Raw genomic sequence first — 19,915 nt, 5'->3', positions numbered from 1 at the left:
ACCTGACCTGGTTCAGCACTTTCTGCAGGTATGGGGTGCCCATGTTGTCAGCAATGTGTCTATAGGAAGGGTGGGACAGGAAGAACTTCCTCTCTGCTGCCAGCGCTGCCTTGATGTCCTTCTTTCCATCAATGTCCTTCTGACTGCGATTCACCACACCAATATACCCTGGGGAGAAAGGGGAGACTGACAGCATAAGACAAGACAGAAGGACGCAGCCGAGCGCCTGTGGGGTAAGGCCCCATCAGGGACTAGGCTTCCTGGGCTGGCAGGCACGCGGCGCTGGCAGGCACGCGGCGCTGGCAGGGAGGGACGCGCCTCTCCTCCGATCAGCGCCCAACCTCTGCCTATAAGAGATGAGACGCTCGAAGCTGGACTGATCAGAGGAATCTGCCTACACTTTCTTATTGTCTCCCGTTTAAGGTTCGTAGCTACAATCCAAAATGTGAAATACCCCCCAAAAAATATTCAAAATTGGGTGGTTTAACAAAAAAATGGTGATCGTATTATCTTTAATGTGGAAAACGTGGAGAAAAGCAGGATGCTGATTCCTGCCGGGTTTCTTGTGCAGTATTGTACTAAGAGGTCGTGCTGCTCTGGGCCATACCTCTGCGCAGGGGCAGCAGCTTGTTCTCCAGGACGTCCCGAGCATCGGTCCCCTCATCCATCAGGTCCAGCTTGGTGATGACCCCGATTGTGCGCTGACCTGAGGGTCAGGGGCCACGAAGATCACCAACGGGGCCCGCACACCACACCACATGTCCCCAAAAGCCCAGTCCCCTGCACTACACAGGCACTGCCCTCTCCACACCATCGTGTGTCTCTGACATGCATACACCCCCCTCTTTTTTCCTTCTTCCTTCCCTTGTCTCCTCACAGCCGCTCTCCCATCCATCCTCACTATAACATCCCCTCCTCCCAAACCATTCCATGCTCTCTACTTTACACCCATCCTCTGTCAACTCATTCACTTTCCCTCTTAACTGAATGGATCCTCATTCGCTTCCATCCTTCCTCTCTCTCCCTTCTTTCTCTTGCACCATCCTTTCCTTCCTGCCTGCGTTCCTTGTCGCCCCTTTTCCTTTTCTCTCGCTCCTCTCACACCCTCACAGCGGTCTCACCCTGGGGGTCCACGTCTTTGGCCAGCTTGAGTGCGTCGGAGTTTGCCAGGTCGGTGTTGGCAGGCGTGACAGCCAAGATGAGGCAATTCTCCCGACAAATAAACTGCATGATCATGTCCCGGATTTGGTACTCAATGTCGGGGGGTTGATCCCCAACTGGAACCTTGGTGATCCCGGGAAGATCAATCAGTGTCAGGTTTAGCACTGCACGCAAACGCACAGAGACAAGGATAGACATGACAAAAGAGACAGAAGCCCAGATACAAATATATAAAGACAAATAGAGAGAGAGGCAGACAGGCAGAAAGATCATGTTATTACACATGCCCATATTCTGCACATGCATTGCTAGAAAGGACAAGGTTCTCTTGTCATTGATTGTGAGGCATTAAATACAAATATGATTTCAATACAAAGTCAGTCAAAGGCAGATTTTGGCTGCTTTCGCTTGCACTTCCCTCGGTGAGTGAGCAGGTAATTTTGATTAATTCTCCTCAGTGATCGAGCACCTTACAGAAAAGCTCAATCTCACTGCAGAATCACAGAAGTATGCCTTTACTTCCATCACTATGTGCAAATTAAAAAAAATATATACATTGTCTCTATTTTAGCAACCTTTATTTTAAACTACAGGTACAGTAACACAGGAATACAGACAAACAATAGTACAGATGCATAGACAATGGTATGGATGATGATGAACAATGAGACAATGATGCATTCGCTTAGAGACAGTGACATAGACAGTAGTACAGGTGCTGAGGGAAGGACACTGACACACAATGGTACAGATACTTAGGAACAGTGTCGCAGACAATGATACAGACACTTAAGGACAGTGACACAGACAATGGTGTACTCACTTAGGGACAGTGACACAGACTGAGGTAGAGGCGTTTAGGAACAGTGAGAAAGACTATGGTACAGTTGCTTAGGGACAGTGAGACAGACTGAGGAAGAGACGCTTAGGGACAGTGACACAGACTGAGGCAGAGATGCTTATGGACGGTGCAGATGAACAGACACAGAGACACAGGAAATGTCACGGACACACAGGCATACAGTAGCAATGCAGGGACCCAAGCAGTGGTACAGACACACAGGCTGTCACAGGTAATGCAGACAGCTCATACCATATGGGGAGTATACCCGCAAGTTGATGGGCACAGGCGAGATACCCTTGTTGGCCCCAGTCAGCCGGTCTGTTTCAGCCTCAATCTCCTGGCGAACCTCATCAAAATCTGTGAACTTCTTCCCCTTACATTGCAGGAACTCTGCATACTCTGCACAAACAGACAAGAGGCAAAACACGCAGAGAAGAGACAGAGGAGAGAGCAAAGAGAAAAAAATGAGCCAGAGATAATAAGATTTAATATCCTTAAACTGTTACAAACTGCCTGCATGTTTTATTCTGTACAGTAACTTATCCTCTCGTCTGTCATTTTACCTCCTTGTCCTGCCTGCTCTGAGCATCAAGGACTTAAAGACACTGACAAAGCCTGGCTTCATTCATTCCCAAACGATGCTGCCATCCTTCCTCTCCCAATCTGTCATGTCTATCTAGTAGAGCACTGTGCTCTTCATTCTCTCAGTTCCTTGGGCATAAGAAATAACCTATACTTCCTTCCTGCCTATCTGGCTAGTCCTCAGCTCTAACCACTAACCCACACTATCTCTTTCCCTCTATGTACATCTGTCTTAATGTTCTCCAGGTACCCAAACAGAGACTAAAGATACCAGCTCCTCACAATGCCCCCAGATTTTCTGGAAAAGATGCCTTCTTTGCACAGTTGATGCAAGACTAATGGAAAGGAAAGCAGTGCCCTCTGGTGGCGGCTAGTGTTACTCAGATGATCACAGACACAAGGCCTCACGTTTGCCAGCATCTTAGTATTGCAGACGGAGCTGCATTGATGTATTCGTCTTGGCAATAGCTGTTCACATGAGAATGAATCTGCAGTGATCCACATGCCACATCAACATTCCATATTCCTTTAATATTGTTACTTAAAAGCTGTTAATTACCATGTCCGATTGGCAGTATATTTTGCTTTTGTTTGTGCTATTTTGAACCAGCCCAGTTGTGTGCTGGCTGCACAGGTGTGCTCTGAGAGCATGTCATACCTGTGTTAGCGCTGATGAGCTGCAGGACCAGGGGCCTCCTGGTGACTATCCCAGAGCCTCGCGGCAGGAAATCTCTGAAAGGACACAAGGACAGGGAACGTCTTAGTCATCACGATAAGGAGCAAAGGGAGCTTCCAGGCCCAGGCTGAGACACAAGGTCAGGGGTCACAAGAGAATTCACCTACAGTCAACTCAGTTCTGTCAACCACAGGAACTCCAATATACTCAAATGCTTGGACAGAAAAGCTATTTGTTAATCCAGCACGATGTGTGCATCAGCTCCCTTTACATGCCTGCCCTGCTGAGTATGAAGTCCCTCTTGCCTCTCTGTATCCTCAGTGCCACACTGCTGCAGCTCCTGTGCTGAACGATTTCCCAAGAGGTGTTGGAGCTGCACCTGCAATGACCTTGTCATGCTCTCCCCTACAACAGAGCACAGCGCCACACACTGCATCACACTGGTGCAGCTCAGCAGGGCATGAGCTACCCAGCTGAGATCCCTCTGCAATCACTCTTCCTACCCCAGGGATACAGGCACCCCACCGGTCTCTCTGCAGCACAGAACTGCTCCACCAACAGCACCTTCGGAATCATTTGGTCGTCAATCGTAGTGAACTGGGCTGGCAAATGAAACTTAATGTTGATAAACACAAAATGATCCAAGCAGGAAATAGGAACATAAAGTCTTTTATACAAGCCACATACACAGTTCTTCTGAGCTGAGCTTGAAAGAGATCTGCATGTGCATGTGAGGAAGCAATAATAAAGCAAAGATGATGCTGGGGTATAAAGTTAAATGTGTGGAATTTAATAAAGGAATGGTTTTGCTTATTTTTACAATGCTCCAGACAGCCTCTTTTTTAAAACAGAATAAATAACAATGCAGTATGAAAATAAAATCTGTAACAGCTTGACAGAGAGTTCAAGGAACAGCAACAAGAGCGACTCCTGGTGTAAAGTGACTGTCATATATGGATATTTAGTTCCTTTACTCTATATTCAGTCTAACAAAGGAGATTTGGAAGAGGTTTAATGCACGTCCATAAAATCCTAGGCGATATACACACACAGTGGACCACTCCAAATTCAGTAGCAAATAAAAACATAGGGTCAAAGCTGGAAACTACGCTTTGGATAAGGAAATTCATTTTGGATATAGAATAGGAAACACTTCTTTACAAAGAGAATTGTGGGTGTTAGGAGTAGGATTCCATGAAAGGCGAAGCCTGGAATTTGGGCCTCTTCATGAAGCTGTTAAATGAAATTCTAGATTTACTAAACTACACCGAATATTAAAACAAAACATAGTCTCATGTTTGTGTGTCGGCTTGGAGAAAAACAATGTATATTGATACTGGATATTGGCTGCATTTTATCCATCATTTTGATGAGTGGATCATTCATGATTGACCATTACAAGCTCAGCTTTGCTACAGAAATACAAAAACTCATTAATGAGAGAGCTGATTGGGCACAGGTGATGAGGTGAATTAACCTGCTGAGTACCAAGCCTGATAAATATCAAGAAAGAAGAACACAGAAAAGATCACTAACCCCCCTTTATTAAGGCAACAGTGCTTTAGTTCCATTGGTATGTTGGAGGTTGGACTACGTCATTTGTGTTCAAAGCCAACGGTTACTAACCTAGCAAGAAGTTAAAGCCAAACACAATCTCCATCACTAATTCAACAGAATCTGGGAGACCACAAGTCAAAAGCCAAGACTGCCTTGTCATCGTTCAAGCTCATTTTCACATTTGCACTGCATCAGAAATGCCAGGTCACAACACGGGATTGCAACCTGCATGGTGCAAAATGAATCGTTCCCACCTGGCCACTGCTGCCTGTGTAACTATGGCTGTCCTGCCAGATGAGAAGGATTGGTAATGCCATAGAGGGCCTACTTGCCAGACGTGCTTTCCACTGAACAGCTGTTGGATGAGCCGAGACAACATGTGACATCTGAGGTTCTGAGACCAGTCAATAAGCACAGGCTTGTCCAGAATCTCTTAGAGGAAGGGGACAGCATCCCTCAGAACATGTTATTGCAAAGCACGCTTCCCAGATGTAGTTGATTTTCCTCCAGCAAAGGCCACACATGCTGCTAGTCTGTGACCTTGTGTTGATCATTCCTGTTGAGGACAAATATAAATCAAGGGTTTTCCATGTCTGTTAATTACAATGTCAGTACATCGAACACTTTGTGCTGGTGCTGCAGTTGTAAGTGTTGTGATTTTTTGATGCTCAAAATACTAGACTACCAAACAGGCAAGATGGACCATGTGGCCTCCTCGTTTCCAAACTTGTACACCTATATAATTCTATACCTTGCTATATAGTTCCTATAGTTTTGACAGCACAGCACGTCATTCTCATCTCTCAATAACAACACAAGAACTCCACCCTCACCATAATACTGAGAGAGATGCCTCAGCCTCTCCCTTAATTCTAACATAATGCCACAGCAAGCTGAGCTTTCAGTCCAGACAGAGGTCCTGCTCCCCAGTTCTGCTAGTCATGTGTATTGAGGAGATTAAGCCTAAGTGAACACAAGCAGAAAGTGCTGGCACTTTCCTCCATGTCCTGTCTCGCCAGCAGTTCACACGCTGTCTCAGCCTTGATCCCCACCCAGTCCTGTGCCCCAGTCCCATTATGAAAGAGCTAACTCTCAAATGAAAAGCCCCATTATGCAATGGCCAGCCTGCTAGGACACTGGGAGCCGGCCTATTCATACAACACATAACATGACACTGAGGTTACTCGGTTTTCCCCAGTGAAAAACCAAGACAAAGACGATGTTGTAAAGACATTTTGTACAAAGCTTTACGGCCTGTACAGGTTGATCTTGTGTTTTTTCAAGGCTGTGCAGCGAGCGAACCTGAAGTAGCAGAAATTAAGCCGTCTCTCGGCATGGAACACCTGGGACATGCCAGCATGTGCACTGATTTTAATCTCAGGCTGGCTGCCCCAGACCACACAGCCATCAGCACTATCACCCCACAGGGCTTCACACTCAAACCCAGCTTTTGAAAAAAGCATCCAATGTCAACTCTCACACTCAGCTCAGCGCTGGAACTTCTGATGCTCAGTATACCAGACTATCAAATGCACAAATGCAGGCAGACTCATAAACTCACAACATTAATTAATCAGTCATCCAGGTCAACTTCCATGCCACACAGAGACTGCCAAGCTGAGGAATGGAAATGCACACTCAAGACACCCACACACGGAGAGCCCCTGCCTAGCAAGACCCCTGCAATGCAGCTCTGTGACTCAGGCTGCTGTGAGCCTCTCTGGAACAGCATAAGCAGGACATTCGGCGACTCGCGCTATACTAAACATGTGTGTACTTCAGTGCATCAGCGTTTCCACATGTGCGTGCATGTTTGCCCCCAGTATTTAAATGTCCATTCTACCTTCTATGCCTAGTAAAGTGAAACATATTCCAGGCTGACTGCAGTGCCTTATGTATGCATCTGTGTTTCCATCATTTTAAACAGCATCAACAGCATTAACAGATTTCTTGGAAAACCTCAGAAACCTGTCAATATGATAAAAAATGAAACCTTATGTTTTAGTAAAATAATAAATATTAAGACTTTACAAATCATATACGTACTGTATATCTCTCAAAATCCAAGTCATTAGTGTCATTCAAAACTACCGCATTCAAATTTAATGCTTTGCATAAGCCACCCATGAAAAGATATGGATTTTAAGACAATGGCATAGTCAGTAAGTTGGACAGTAAGTGAGAATCTTTCAGCTCCAACCATTTGAAGCCGATTGGGAATCTAATGCTTACTATAAAATAAAGCAGTCTTTGCCTCATTTATAAAATGAGATGAGAAAATCTAATTAAGAATCTCAGTAAGGCTGCAAGAACGAAAAGATGGCCAAGGGATGAGACCCAGTTTTCTGAAGGGGAGAGAGAGTGACAGAGGCACAGAGAAGCAGCAGATGTGGTTTGTCATTGCTCTTCAAGGAGGCTGACCCAAATCACATACAGTACCAGCTCCCCCACACCCACAGATATACACACACTCCGACCAGTCGCAATCCAGGACGTCAGATACAGACCTACACTGCACTTCTTTCATATCAGGTGCACCCGGTGGCATTTGGTAGGGCAGGGTGCACAACAGTTCAGAGAGATTTCTGAACGATCTCCCTGTGATCGTTGGACTTTGTCAGATATCACTTGACGAAAACCTGCATTAACTGCCTTTCCCTTAATTTTCAGTTTACACATTCTTTTTCATTTCTAGTTATTGACAATAGGACTCAATCCATTTGAAACATGGAAACGTGCATTTGAAAGGCGCGATTTGCTGATCTGGGGTGAAGCTTATTTGCTGCATACAGAAGCCAATTAGGATTTGCTCCTCTTCATTTTCTTATCATCAGAAAATGGCATTCAACATTCCACTTGAGTGGGATTTGCATCAGTTAGATATCACGACAATAATTTAAAATGTTACTATGTATAGCTTATTCCCTGATTGCAATTCCCTCTGCAAAATCATAAACATGTAAACAACAGCAAGGAAATTAGCCTATGAGAGCTCCCATTTCAGATTCTCACTGATGCTGAAAACACTGTATTGTAGATTGAAAATGAAGATAAAGGCAGGGAACCTCGTCTTGCAAGTTACAAGTCTTCAACAGGTTTCTCCATCATTCCCATAATAACTGACATCTGGGGGATCTGACACCTTGTCAGATGGGAGAAGCCAAAGACAAATTTCCACACTAGTGGACAATAAAGTATCTATATATCCCCACGTCCCCTGAGGCAGCTCTCTGCCTCTCACTATCTACCACTAGCTATGTCTCCTCACAGTGTCTTTCAGAACACAGGGCTGCTACAAAGACGGGAACTCATGTCAGAAACTTACAAAAGAAAGCTATCACAACATTCAAGTTTTTTTTTTGATGATTCTGGATTGTAGTTTTGCAAACATAAAGGCATAAAGGAGTATTTTGAAGAAAGCCACTGACAAAATGCAGCACAGTGTAACCCTCTGCAGACTGGGGATCTACAGTACTCTGATGCAGACAATTCATCCACTGTTGGGGACTGACTTTCACAGCTTTGGCCCCAAAGCACAAACTGGCTGTTCCAATGTCTGAAAATTAATAATAAAAGTGTAAAGGTGAAATCTAGAACAAGAATGCAAGCACAAAAGACTGATATTGTAGAAGTATTTTGGTGACATTTTGCTTGCCTCGAGGATGAAGCTCCTGACATTCGACACATTCCCAGGCCGTGAGGAGGGTCTGTCACCCACCACTGTGCCACCACACTGGACAAGCAGGGCAGACAGAGCTGTGGCAGTGAGGGGGAATCCAAGGGGAAGCTGGGAAGGAAGGGCACACACTCTCTTGCCTCTCCTGTCCTATAGAGTCAGCAGTTCCCTGCTCAGGGCAGACAGCTGTCTGTCACCCTGACAGATGGGTCAGCCCTATGCCGGACAGGGCTACAGACACTGATACACAGAACCCCTGGGGTGCTGCTCACAGTTCTGCAACCGAGACACCTTTAGCTGATTCCTAAAGGGGAAAAAGCCCTGATTCAGGCAGGTCCTGATGATGAATTGACACAAGAGGTCCGATGCCCTTAAGAGAGAAATGCAAAGGGGGCAAACAAGCTTTTCCTCAGGACCCACTCTGATTGTGCACAGTGCCCAGTGATGAAAAATAATCCACATTGTAGACATCTACAGGACACAACTAATAAAGACCTCACCGGAACCTCCAAGCAGGCCTCTATCTAGTGTACCTTAGTAACACTCACTGTGCACTGAGCCAGGATGTCCCCAAGAACTACTGTACTCCTCCCCTACTACCCTGCTAGTGGAACCAGCTCTAGACATCTCACACCTCACCAGTTCAGACTATATTTATGTACCTTATGATCTACTGCCGCCTTACACCCAGTGACAACTGTAATCACATTTCACTAAGCATACTGATAACCCATCTTAGCCTAACCAATGGTACCTAGTATGTGCACAGGAATACTCTCATTTAATGAAAAATAGCAAAAAAAAACCACTTCTTTAGCTTTTGTGTACAGTATATACTGTAGATCACCGTTTGCATCAGAACTGCACTACAGTACTAGGGTTTTCTGCCATCCTAGACTGGCTTGGTCTAGTCCTGTAACAACACTACTTAAGTTAGTTCCAGGACTAAGTGCCGACACCTGCTTTTTTTAAAGATGGTTATTAAGTAGCACTTTGTGCAAAACAATACTGTTTGATAGTACAAATGGATTTATCAGTAATTGTTCTTCTGTGTTTACTGAACACTCGGTTATCTTCGGAAGTACTGTAGCATTTAAGAACAAGAAGTGGAATTGAGGAGAATTAATTAGTTCTAGAAGATGTTTGACAAACAATATGTATTGTACCTAACCCATCGTATATTGAGATTCAAACCTTAATTCTGTACCTATGAGCACAAATTAAACAGAAAAATCCTTGAAATTCTCTCTCCTATAGAAATGTTGTCTCTTGGTGATACACCTTCAAACTTCCCATTTCTTTTCTGAAAGCGAGAAGGAAATATTTCTCTGGAACAAAACCACCTGACTTCAAGAGTATGGTTAGACTGTGCCATCATCCTTCATTACTCTGATGACGTTTCTCAAGAATCACAGATTACCTACAGGGGAGAGATCCATGTCAGAAATAAGCCCCCATCTAACAGTAATCCACACTGCTGGACTCTCCCATGTCCAGCAACCAGGCTCCACACTCAGACACAGCTGGTGCTTCTACACTCCGGCACACACAGCCTAAAAGACAGCTCTCTCCTTGCACGGAGAAAAGATCTGCACATGCTTTGCAAACTACACAAACTAAACATGGGTTGTAGAAACACCGAAGGACATGATGGAAGACTTAATGCTCCACATTTAGTCGTTTTTTTTAGAATTGTATAATGTTAGCATGCCCCGAGGGGTTGGGCAGCCAGTTGACCTTGGACCCCTAGAGGTTTTTTTTCTCCTTACAGAGGAGTTTTTGGTTCCTCTCCTCCGTTGCCTTCTGGACTTTCGAATCAAATCGAAAGGCCAGCAAATAAGATGCAGGAATCTGCATAATGAAACAAGACTGCTGAGAATTAGCAGCGGCAGAAACAACGATCATGCAGTAGTTTGCTCATTTCAACTGATCTGCCTCACTGACATGTGAATTGGTGAAGTAATATAGACGGTTCTGAATTCCCTTGTTTGGAATAAATGTCCTCGGGTGCATTTTGTCAGTCCATGTTGCCCGCACTGGAGTGCTGAAGTGTGGTCCCACTGCCTGAGCATCCCTACAGTCTCCACAGTGATGTCAGAACTGCAGTTCATGTGTGTGTATGGGGGGGGGGTTGAAAAGGGTGCACATCAATTATGTGGCTGGAATTGCAACTCATCGTGGCAGTTGCCTAGCAACACAAGTAAATGATACAGATCTTTTTGGGGTGGGGGAGTCACAGCAAATCCAGATGAAACCAATTCTAATTTAACCCTGTTTCATACCGAACTCATTACCACGCATCAGACTGAAATCCCATACATCATTCATTTTCCTTCCTCGTCTCTGTGAGGGCCGATGACTGCGTGCGACAGTGTGGATCAGGATTTCAGCAGTGCGCAGTGTGTTTGTGAAGTGTGGGGTGTCATTACCTGTGTGTGCACTTCTGTGTGTACAATGTGTGTAAAGAAAGCCTGGGAGCGAGTGTACCTACGGCAGACACACTGTTTAAACTTCATCGGCATTATTAAATAATAACAGAATACAGCTTGCAGAAATACAAAATCTAAAAAAACAATTACAAGTACGAGTACATCAAACTACATCATCAAATCTACAAGAAAGCCAGTTTAAACAAGTGGCTTTTAAGATGAAATGTGAAAATACAGACTAAGAATTCCCGATCGGACAGGGAATGAGGAGGTAGAGCAGCCCAGGCAGAGCAGAAGGCCTTGCAGTCTGTAGAGGGGACAAACAACAGTCTAGCATCAGAAGACTAGACAACATGACAAGAGCGGTAACTTTCTAGGAAGTCAGAAATAAAAGGGGGAAAACATTCGGATGAGACGTAAAACCGAGGTCCTGACTCTCTGTGGTCATTAAAAATCCCAGGGTGTTTCTCGAAAAGAGTAGGGGTGTAACCCCGGTGTCCTGGCCAAATTTCCCATTGGCCCTTACCAATCATGGCCTCCGTATAATCCCCATCTATGAATTTGCTCCAATACTCTGCTCTCCTCCCCACTGATAGCTGGTGTGTGGTGAGCGTACTGGTGCACTATGACTGCCATCGCATCATCCAGGTGGGGCTGCACACTGGTGGTGGCGGAGGGGTCCCCATTACCTGTAAAGCGCTTTGAGTGGAGTGTCCAGAAAAAGCGCTATATAAGTGCAAGCAATTATTATTACTATTATTCTCTACAGCGCCTCAAAGGACGAGAGCAATATATTCAAGTCCGTGAGATTCAACAGGAAACCAGTTGAGGGAGTCAGAACTGCCGAGTTCTGAGCATACTGGAGGAACACAGGATCAGCTAATGGATCCATCTCCCTCTGTGTTAAGCAATCCTTCAGCGATGCCAGGAACTCATTAATTCGCTTATCAAAGGAGCTCTGTGAATCAGCATCCCATCCGTCTGGGGCTGGACCGTTAAAAACATTCACCTCCTCCCCCTGTGCAGTGGTGCCTTCAATTCTCTTTACTGGTGTTTAATCATCTCAGCCTGTCCCTGTGGTCCTCAGTAAACCGGAAGGTGAAGTTTGGATCAGTGAGTTTGTTTCCCTTTCAGGAGCTGGTCACTGCAGAACCCTCCTCTTTCCAGATACAAGACATGCAGCCTTGGGCATAGCCAAGACCTCAGGTCGCTCATGCTGCTGTGCACTTCGACACCTCTCCTGCTTCAAGAACACGCTCTTTTAGGGAAGGAGAAATGCACCCTTACCCCTCTGAAAAACTCTCATGACAGTATGAGTGTCATTAGCTGGACAGGTGTGGACTCTGCGACTGCCTGAAGGCTTTGATTCAGTTTTTTGGGGAGGGATCTGGTGAAAGCCAGTGTTTGAAGGAAAGGATGACTGTGGCCTGATTTTTCAAAACTGGGTCAGAGATTTAGCTGTCAAGTTACTCCCTGCAATTTGTATTTTATTAAAGTAGTACAGACATGTCCTCTAGAGCTGATTCTCTCATCAGCATTGCACAGGACTCCTGTGTGGTTTTGCAGTGTAGTCCTTTTCAAGCAAATGTATCTTTTACTTTAAAGAAACCGTTCCTGTATTACCAAGAGCTCACAAAATTACAAATATACAAACTATCATCAAAAGACACTTACTATACCACTTGTTAGTGCAAATACTTGCAAAGTTACTGTATATCGTGGTAATAATATCTTTTCTATTTCATTGAATGGACATGTTTAATGGTGTTCATCAATAGGGTATCTGCTGTGAAAGTTACAGGCTAATAGCAGGTGGAGCAGCCGATGAAGAAGCTGAACATGTACTGTAACACATGCCTTGCTCTAACTTGCAGAAACTGTGATGAGGGATTTGTCTCACAGGTCCAGCACAAGCGTGTGCCTATTCACTGGTCTCTGAGCTCCAGATGCCACATGTTGACTTTGCTCATGCAACAAATGTTCAACACAGTTCAAGTCTGGCATGTAAGGCCTATGCGATACAACAGTCATTCTCAACTAGCAGGAAAGCCATTTCAAACACTGTTGTTATACAAGCAGCACGTTCACAGGTGTCATCTTGCTGGAACGCTATCAATTCAGGATGAGTTTGCAGTCAGGCTGCTGTCACTTGTTGTGATCTAGAATTTCCGATGCAGATGATACGAGAAAATATTCACAAAGGTGGAGCATAATTATGTGTCAGTTTTGATAAGGTGTTGCGACTTGTGGTCACCCATGTCGTGGATGGATTGCATTTACTTGCAACTTGCCAGGTTAGAAATTGCTGGCTGTGAACACCCCAGAGAGCAAGTCACTTATTAAAGTCCCCAACATAATGATGGCACAAAAGCTTTGTTCTCCTGAAAAGAGTGGCATATCAGCGCTTCGCAGTGCTTTTCTTTCTTGATCTTCTCCAGGATAGAGCAAGATTATTCACTTACTTATGTCCAATCAACTGATTTAGTGCTTGTGTGACAAAATTCATTTGTGTATCAAGGAAGATCAATTAATCTAAATGGTGGCAAAAACATTTAATAAACATAAAAACTGCAAGCTTTATTTTTCAAAACTATATATGCATAACAGTGTAAAGAGGATTCTGATTGTATACTTTGCCAATGCAGAAAGGATGGTACCTTGGATTCAACACTTGATCTGTGTTATAATTTATATTTGTAATACTGAGGGAATATTGAGAGAATATCGGAGCACACAATATTTCCATGTATTCAGGGTTTGAATTTTTTTCTGAAGGATACTGCGGTTTTGGCAGAGAAAAGAAATAATCCTGAAAATAAAAAAAGTATCCTGTTTTTAAGATTTTCTGCCAATAGAAACTTTTTTATATTTGGTTATAAGTTAATGAACGTGTTTACCAATGCCTTTTACACTTGGATTTTACAATTTAGGCTTGTAATCCTGTATATCAAGCATCCATATCTTGGATGTCAGATTCAAAACAGGTTAAGTAATGTCACCATTTTGAGTTTTGGTCACTTGGACATTCAAACTGGACTGACTCTTGGATTTGAGGAAGGGACTACAAGTCTGCTAAATAGTGGAAGTACCTATCAATCTGCAGTTATTTCCCCATATAGGCTTATATCTGTAGATCTAGTTGTGCATTTGTAATTTAAAAAATGAATCCTTTACATTGTCCAATTCTGTGAACTGTTCTTTTCACCAATTTCCCTACAGAATCAATAAAGTCTTCTCTTATCTATATTTTCCCAAGGAAAGATCAGTTGATTGGGAATTGCACAAACCTGTAAACATCCCAGTGTCCCTGTATGGATCTAGGCATCATCATGTGTACTATAACTAGCCTCATGAATAACACATACTACTTGATAAACTGAAAATCATACAGTCATGTAATACAACTGGTAAAGAAATCAGCCTATGAAATGCAATGACATGGGCTGTGTTAAGTATTGCAAGAAGTCACTTTTCACTGAACAGTAATGAAAACAACACAAACTGAAAATCAGGTAAAGAGAGAAGAATCTCATCTGGCATGAACTAGTCTGTAATCTGTGTTAAATAGCATCTGATAGTTAAATATGTTAAAAAGAAACATGTCTCCATTATTGCCTTCATTATTTTTTACATGCTGCTAATGCTATTCAGTCTATCCTTACCAACATTCAAAGGCCAAGATGCCACCAGCTTGAGAGGACGTTTCTGCAAATGCTAAACTGCCAGTGCCCATGTGTGGACCATGTGTCTGCCTGTAACTTCATGCATACATGTTCTTGTGTCAGACTGCACAGTTACTGTACATGCATGTACTGTAGTCTATGTACAAAACGTATGTACAGTAGTTCACATGACAGCATGCAAATGCATTAGCATGTCTGCATCCTCGACACACAACTGCTAGGTCATTCAAAACTGGCAGCATTTCAGTACCGACACTCTCTTTCCAGTAGGAGTGATAAGACACGACCCAGCACTGCCTCATCACAGGGTGAGAACAGTCTCAGGGCCACGTCCCTCATCCACTCCCCAATTTCAAACTGCCATTTCAAGAACACACTGCACGTTTTCATCCCAGTAGCAATCAATCGCTGATTACAATAAATCCTGGTCAGAAATGTATACCTTTCCCAGGTAGGCAGGAGCTGTGTCTAGTCTAAAAATGGGGAGTGCACCAAGATCAAAAAAGGCAAGAACTGAGATTGACAACAATGGAAAAAAAAAAAGGGCATGAGATCAACACAGATGTTTGAAGAAGGTGCATTTATGACGATAGATGGGAGGCATTTTTATGTCATGAGTCGTGGGTATCTGGGACAAACCACCCACTCGAGCATTCATAACATTTGTAACCTTCTGTATCTTTCTGTTAAAATCCTCCACTACTGCTGGATTGAAGTAGTGAACCGTGGGTTATCCACATCTCAGCTCATGACTGCAAACCCTGCATCCACACGCCAGGGGGAACGAGGGAGGGCAGGCCCTTTCCTTCAAGCCTCACGTCTCGTATCGCAGCCCAGGCACCACAGCCCCTCCAGGCTGCAAGCCACTGGCGCTCACTCATGCCGCCCTACCTCTGCCCGACCTCCAGTCTGTTCAGCCAGCTGGACAGTGTTCAGTCCACATGGCCGAAAATCTCGCGGGGGAAAAAGGCAAGCCTCTGTGTACCTACGCACTTCAAACACGGCATTCCCACAGGAGACCTTATTGTGTACATGTTCTGTCCAGCTTTCATTAGCAGTAAACCCATGCAAATCATTACAAAGCACCAAAAAGAATGATCTGTGTAATAGTAGCAGACAGCAATAGCCAGACTCTTTGAACGCTTATAAAGCGTAAATACTACTATTTACATATTTACTCCCTGATGGAAGTAAAGTTAAAAATGGCTGAATGGATAGCTGACAGCAGGTTACCTTATAGCAAGTCCATAAAACTAGACAATGTTTATCTAGGACAGATCTCCCTTAACAAAATCATCCTTAAATCATTTCAACTCCTTGGAACATTTCTGTATTTGTGTTCCAGTATTAACACTAAACAGTCAAAATATTTTTAGATTGTATGCGCCTCACTTTTTCTATGATTCATCAGCTTTGGCAAACGGTTTTAAAAGGATTTCTAATTGCTTGATGACTTTCTTTTCTCTGCCCTTCTGCAATCTGGCTTGCAAAGCACTCTGAGTGCTCATTAAAGTCGTGGTGCAGGTATTCTGTGTCTGAATGTGCTGCAGAGCACCACACACAGGGCACGGCTCAATCATGAAAACTCAGCCCAGCAACGTTATTTCGAAAACAGCCAGAGGCCTCACAGAGAGCTCCACCTGCACGGTGCACACCAGGGGGACACTGACACAGCTAACTGCCTTTCACACTGAACAGTGAAGGTGCTGACCATTCAAGACTAAATCATTTCACAAACACTGTCTGCATCTGGACTTTCTACATATACTTAGGGGAAAAAAGGATTTCCTTTTAAACACCCATAAAAGAGTAGAGTGCACTGTTTACCCAAGCTTTTATCCCCAAATAATAGAGAATATGAATTTGAAACAAGATTTTGATATTGGAAGAGCAGCATTTCTTCTAGTGTAGCATTAGTATTTCTTGCAAAATGGCATGGGATGGCATTAATATTGATAGATCGTACAAACTCATTACCATACAGTCAGGAAAGCAACGTTGTCCCATTACATTACAGACTGCACCGTATGTTTGTTTGATTTTTGTGGGGCCTGCTGGCAACCAGGGCTGCTTGTGGCGTTACAGGGGGAACAATCCCGAGTCTCCCTTGTCAGAGGCGCAGATGGGATTAGGTCAATAATGCCCTGTACAATACAGCACGGCTGTGTCACAGCACGAGTTGGCTGCATTGGCACCACAGATATATAAACAGCGCGGGCGAGGTGCTGGGCGCGCCGCTGTGCAAGAGGGCGTCAGGGAGATCAGGAGGGCTGCCGCTCACTTGTCTCGTATCCGCCCCGGCGTTACTGTTCCTTGTTGGCGGCGGTAGCAGTAAGCCGAATAGATACTTGCCTCCCCACGAAGTTCTCCAGCACCGAGCTCTTCCCGGCGCTCTGGCCGCCCACCACCGCGATCTGCGGCAGGTCAAGGTTGCAGCTCTGGCCGATGGTGCTGAAGGCGTCCTGCAGCCGGTTCACCAGCGGGATGAGCTCCTCCATCCCCCGGTTACCCATGGCGACACAGCCGGGGGGCCGAGGAGGCGCGGTGGGGCGGTGGAGAGGCGCGACAAGCCGGGGTGAGACGGCGAGATCACTATCCGGGCTGGGGGCGACTGGCGAGCCCAGTCACACCATCCAGGCGCTGGGGGTGTCGCTCAGGGGGGCTGGAGGGGCACAGGAGAGAGAGCTGTTACACACGGGCTGATATATCATTAGAGTAGCATTGTCACTGGCAGCTACAGAACAACTTCAGGGACGTTTTCTCGTTTCAAAAGCGGATTCTTTTTATCAGAGGACGCCAGGAATGATGCAGAACTGGGATGCGCACGTCTATCGAGATGGTTGATGCATTATTCTTATAGCGACTATTATTATTATGCGTGCAATCGCAGTATTGTCATTACCCTGTTATGAAAGACGGGCTGTCGTCTCCGGACTATAAGGGATGGTCCTGTCTGTCCTGGCCTTCGGGATGACAGGCGCCTCGGCTCGCCGCTGTCCCACAGCCTGGCCGGGTACCGCTGGGTTAGAATCGTCTCCCCCGAGCGGTTCGGTTCTGGGTCGCTGTGAAGGAAAAGTCAGACTGCTTTCCAGCCCCCTCCGGTTTCCCGTGTCAATGACAGGCCAAGCGTTGGAGTCCCCACGGCCTGAAGCAGCGGCCGTGGCAAAACTTCTGGTCCAGCCTCCGCCGGTTCGGCTCGGTTCGACGTCAGCGCCCCGGACCGCCGGAGCTCCTTTCTGACAGCTAACGGGTTCGTCCCTAGTCTGCGCATGCGCGATTTTAGCAGCGGCGCTCCACGCCCCAAAGAGACGGACAACTCAGGAGCCAATGAAAGGTTGCGAATCTTGCCAGAAACGTCACGGCTCCGCCCCCGGACCCAAGTGGTATATAATCCACGCCCACAAACACGCCAGCAGTCCCGCCCACTGTTTACAGCGACTGCAGTTCTGCCGCAAGCCTGACTCATATAAATAACGCTGGTCCGGAGCGCTCAGCGGTAGAGTTGCTGTCTGTGGGAAATTAGGGTCTGTAGCGCTGAAGGCCCATACTAAGGACGGGCAGGCAGCTGTGATAAACACTAACAGCGCAGAATGAATGAGACAGTGTCGCAGTGAGGCGACAGCGCGCTGCAATTGCAGGGTAAACGCAGTGGTATCAGAAAGCGCTCGCTGTACGTGACCCCCACACCGCAATTCATACACATGTTGAGGAAGCGCTTGTGAACGACCACGTACCTTGTATTTTACGTGTTATGCGATCTACATGCTTGTGATGCGTTCTTTGACGTGCTGCAAAATCAGAAGTGTTACAGGGTCAGGACAAAAGGATAAGATGTGCGTTACAACGAGAACGACCGATAGAGATTAAAAATAAAAATAAACGTTCGCTTGAAACAGCACGGCGGCTAATCGACTTTCTCTAATAAAAATATTAACGTTTTATACATTGAACACGTTAAGTACGAAACGCTTTGGAGAAGCGCTGTTTGCTATCCGGTTATTAATCGCGCTTACTCTGAGCTTTTTAAAGAAGACGCGCATGTTTTGTTATTGAATGAATGTGGCGCCCCCTAGCGTCAGTTGTTAAGGACCCGGGGCGACACGGATCGCTCGCGGACGAGGAACAGGACACCATCACGGTCGAGGAGATTCGTGCAGACTCGAAGGCTCCACGGCCGAAACGTTGTGTTCTCTTTCTTCTTTTTTTCAGCATGGAATAAACCTATTACTTGTTCCTTTGCAGCCTACGCATGCTGACGCAGCTACCCACCCGAACTACTTCGTGCAAACTCTACATACACCGCAGGATCTTTTTTTGTGCTTAAAACAACTGTACCGCTTTTCAAAGGTTAAGGTTGGCGAGCAACCACAATAAAATGGAAGAGAAACGGCTTCTTTGTCTGATGCTCTAAATTACGCGGGGTTTACAAACTGTTTTTTTTCCTCCAATGCCGCTGTGTAATATTTTGCCCAACCACCTTCTTGTAACACAAACACACGTCCAAACGCACAACAAAGATTTGGTGGCATCGGGGAAAATTACATTTACTTCCCAGTTTATTTAAAACAATTGTGAGAATGATAACCGTCACAGATGTCATTGTGGCAATAGTACCGCTACAATTCCATATTGTTCATATTTATTTAAGTCCAAATAATGCATTGGTCTAGTTCTTGAAGCATCCACTCACACTTTTGAGGAAACAAATCCCAAACAATGCCCAAGACGATAAAACCTAGGACAACTCGCCTTCATCAGACATAGGTGTCTGATCATCTGTGAGGATCACACTCTCTACTCCCTACTTCTGTATCACCCTGCAACTCACAACTGTCAACCCACTGCAGCTCAGCAGTGTGAGCCTGGTCAGTATCTGGATGGGAGACCTCCTGGGAAACCTAGGGTTGCTGCTGGAAGAGGTGTTAGTGGGGCCAGCAGGGGGTGCTCACCCTGCAGTCTGTGTGGGTCCTACTGCCCCAGTATAGTGATGGGCACTATACTGATGTGTGATGACTACACTGTAAAAATGTCACCGTCGTTCAGATGAGACATAAAACCAAGATCCTGACTCTCTGGGGTCATTAAAAATCTCGGGGCGCTTCTCAAAAAGAGTAAGGTACCCCAGTGTCCCCCTAACGTTTACCAATCATGGCCTCTTAATAAGCCCCATCTCTGAATTGGCATCATCACTCAGTTCTCCTCCCCACCGACAGCTGATGTGTGGTGAGCATACTGGTGCACTATGGCTGCTATCAGATCATCCAGGTGGGGCTGCACATTGGTGGTGGAGGGGGGGAGTCCCCATTA

At 45.3% G+C, this 19,915-nt stretch overlaps 1 protein-coding gene across 6 annotated transcripts in view; it reads right to left on the bottom strand.

Annotated features, from left to right (window-relative positions):
* Positions 1–18,027, bottom strand: part of dnm3a (dynamin 3a) — a 53,610-nt gene extending 35,583 nt beyond the window's left edge. For 2 of the 6 annotated variants that reach the window (XM_015356444.2, XM_015356445.2), the window contains exons 1-7: positions 17,511–18,024; positions 16,961–17,270; positions 3,246–3,319; positions 2,255–2,404; positions 1,122–1,325; positions 608–706; positions 8–168 (exon numbers count right to left, since the gene is read on the bottom strand). In XM_015356444.2, coding sequence (XP_015211930.2) covers positions 8–168; positions 608–706; positions 1,122–1,325; positions 2,255–2,404; positions 3,246–3,319; positions 16,961–17,121 — 849 coding nt within the window. In that variant the 5' untranslated portion in view covers positions 17,122–17,270; positions 17,511–18,024. Of the gene's footprint in view, positions 1–7; positions 169–607; positions 707–1,121; positions 1,326–2,254; positions 2,405–3,245; positions 3,320–16,960; positions 17,271–17,510 lie in introns of those variants that run through there. The other 4 variants (XM_015356446.2, XM_015356443.2, XM_015356447.2 and 1 more) reach the window with 4 other exon arrangements.
* Between the last annotated feature and the right edge of the window lie 1,888 nt (positions 18,028–19,915).

This window comes from Lepisosteus oculatus, chromosome 9, assembly GCF_040954835.1.
Source record: "Lepisosteus oculatus isolate fLepOcu1 chromosome 9, fLepOcu1.hap2, whole genome shotgun sequence".
NCBI classification, from domain to species: domain Eukaryota; kingdom Metazoa; phylum Chordata; class Actinopteri; order Semionotiformes; family Lepisosteidae; genus Lepisosteus; species Lepisosteus oculatus.
This window is presented reverse-complemented; position numbering and strand designations above follow the sequence as displayed.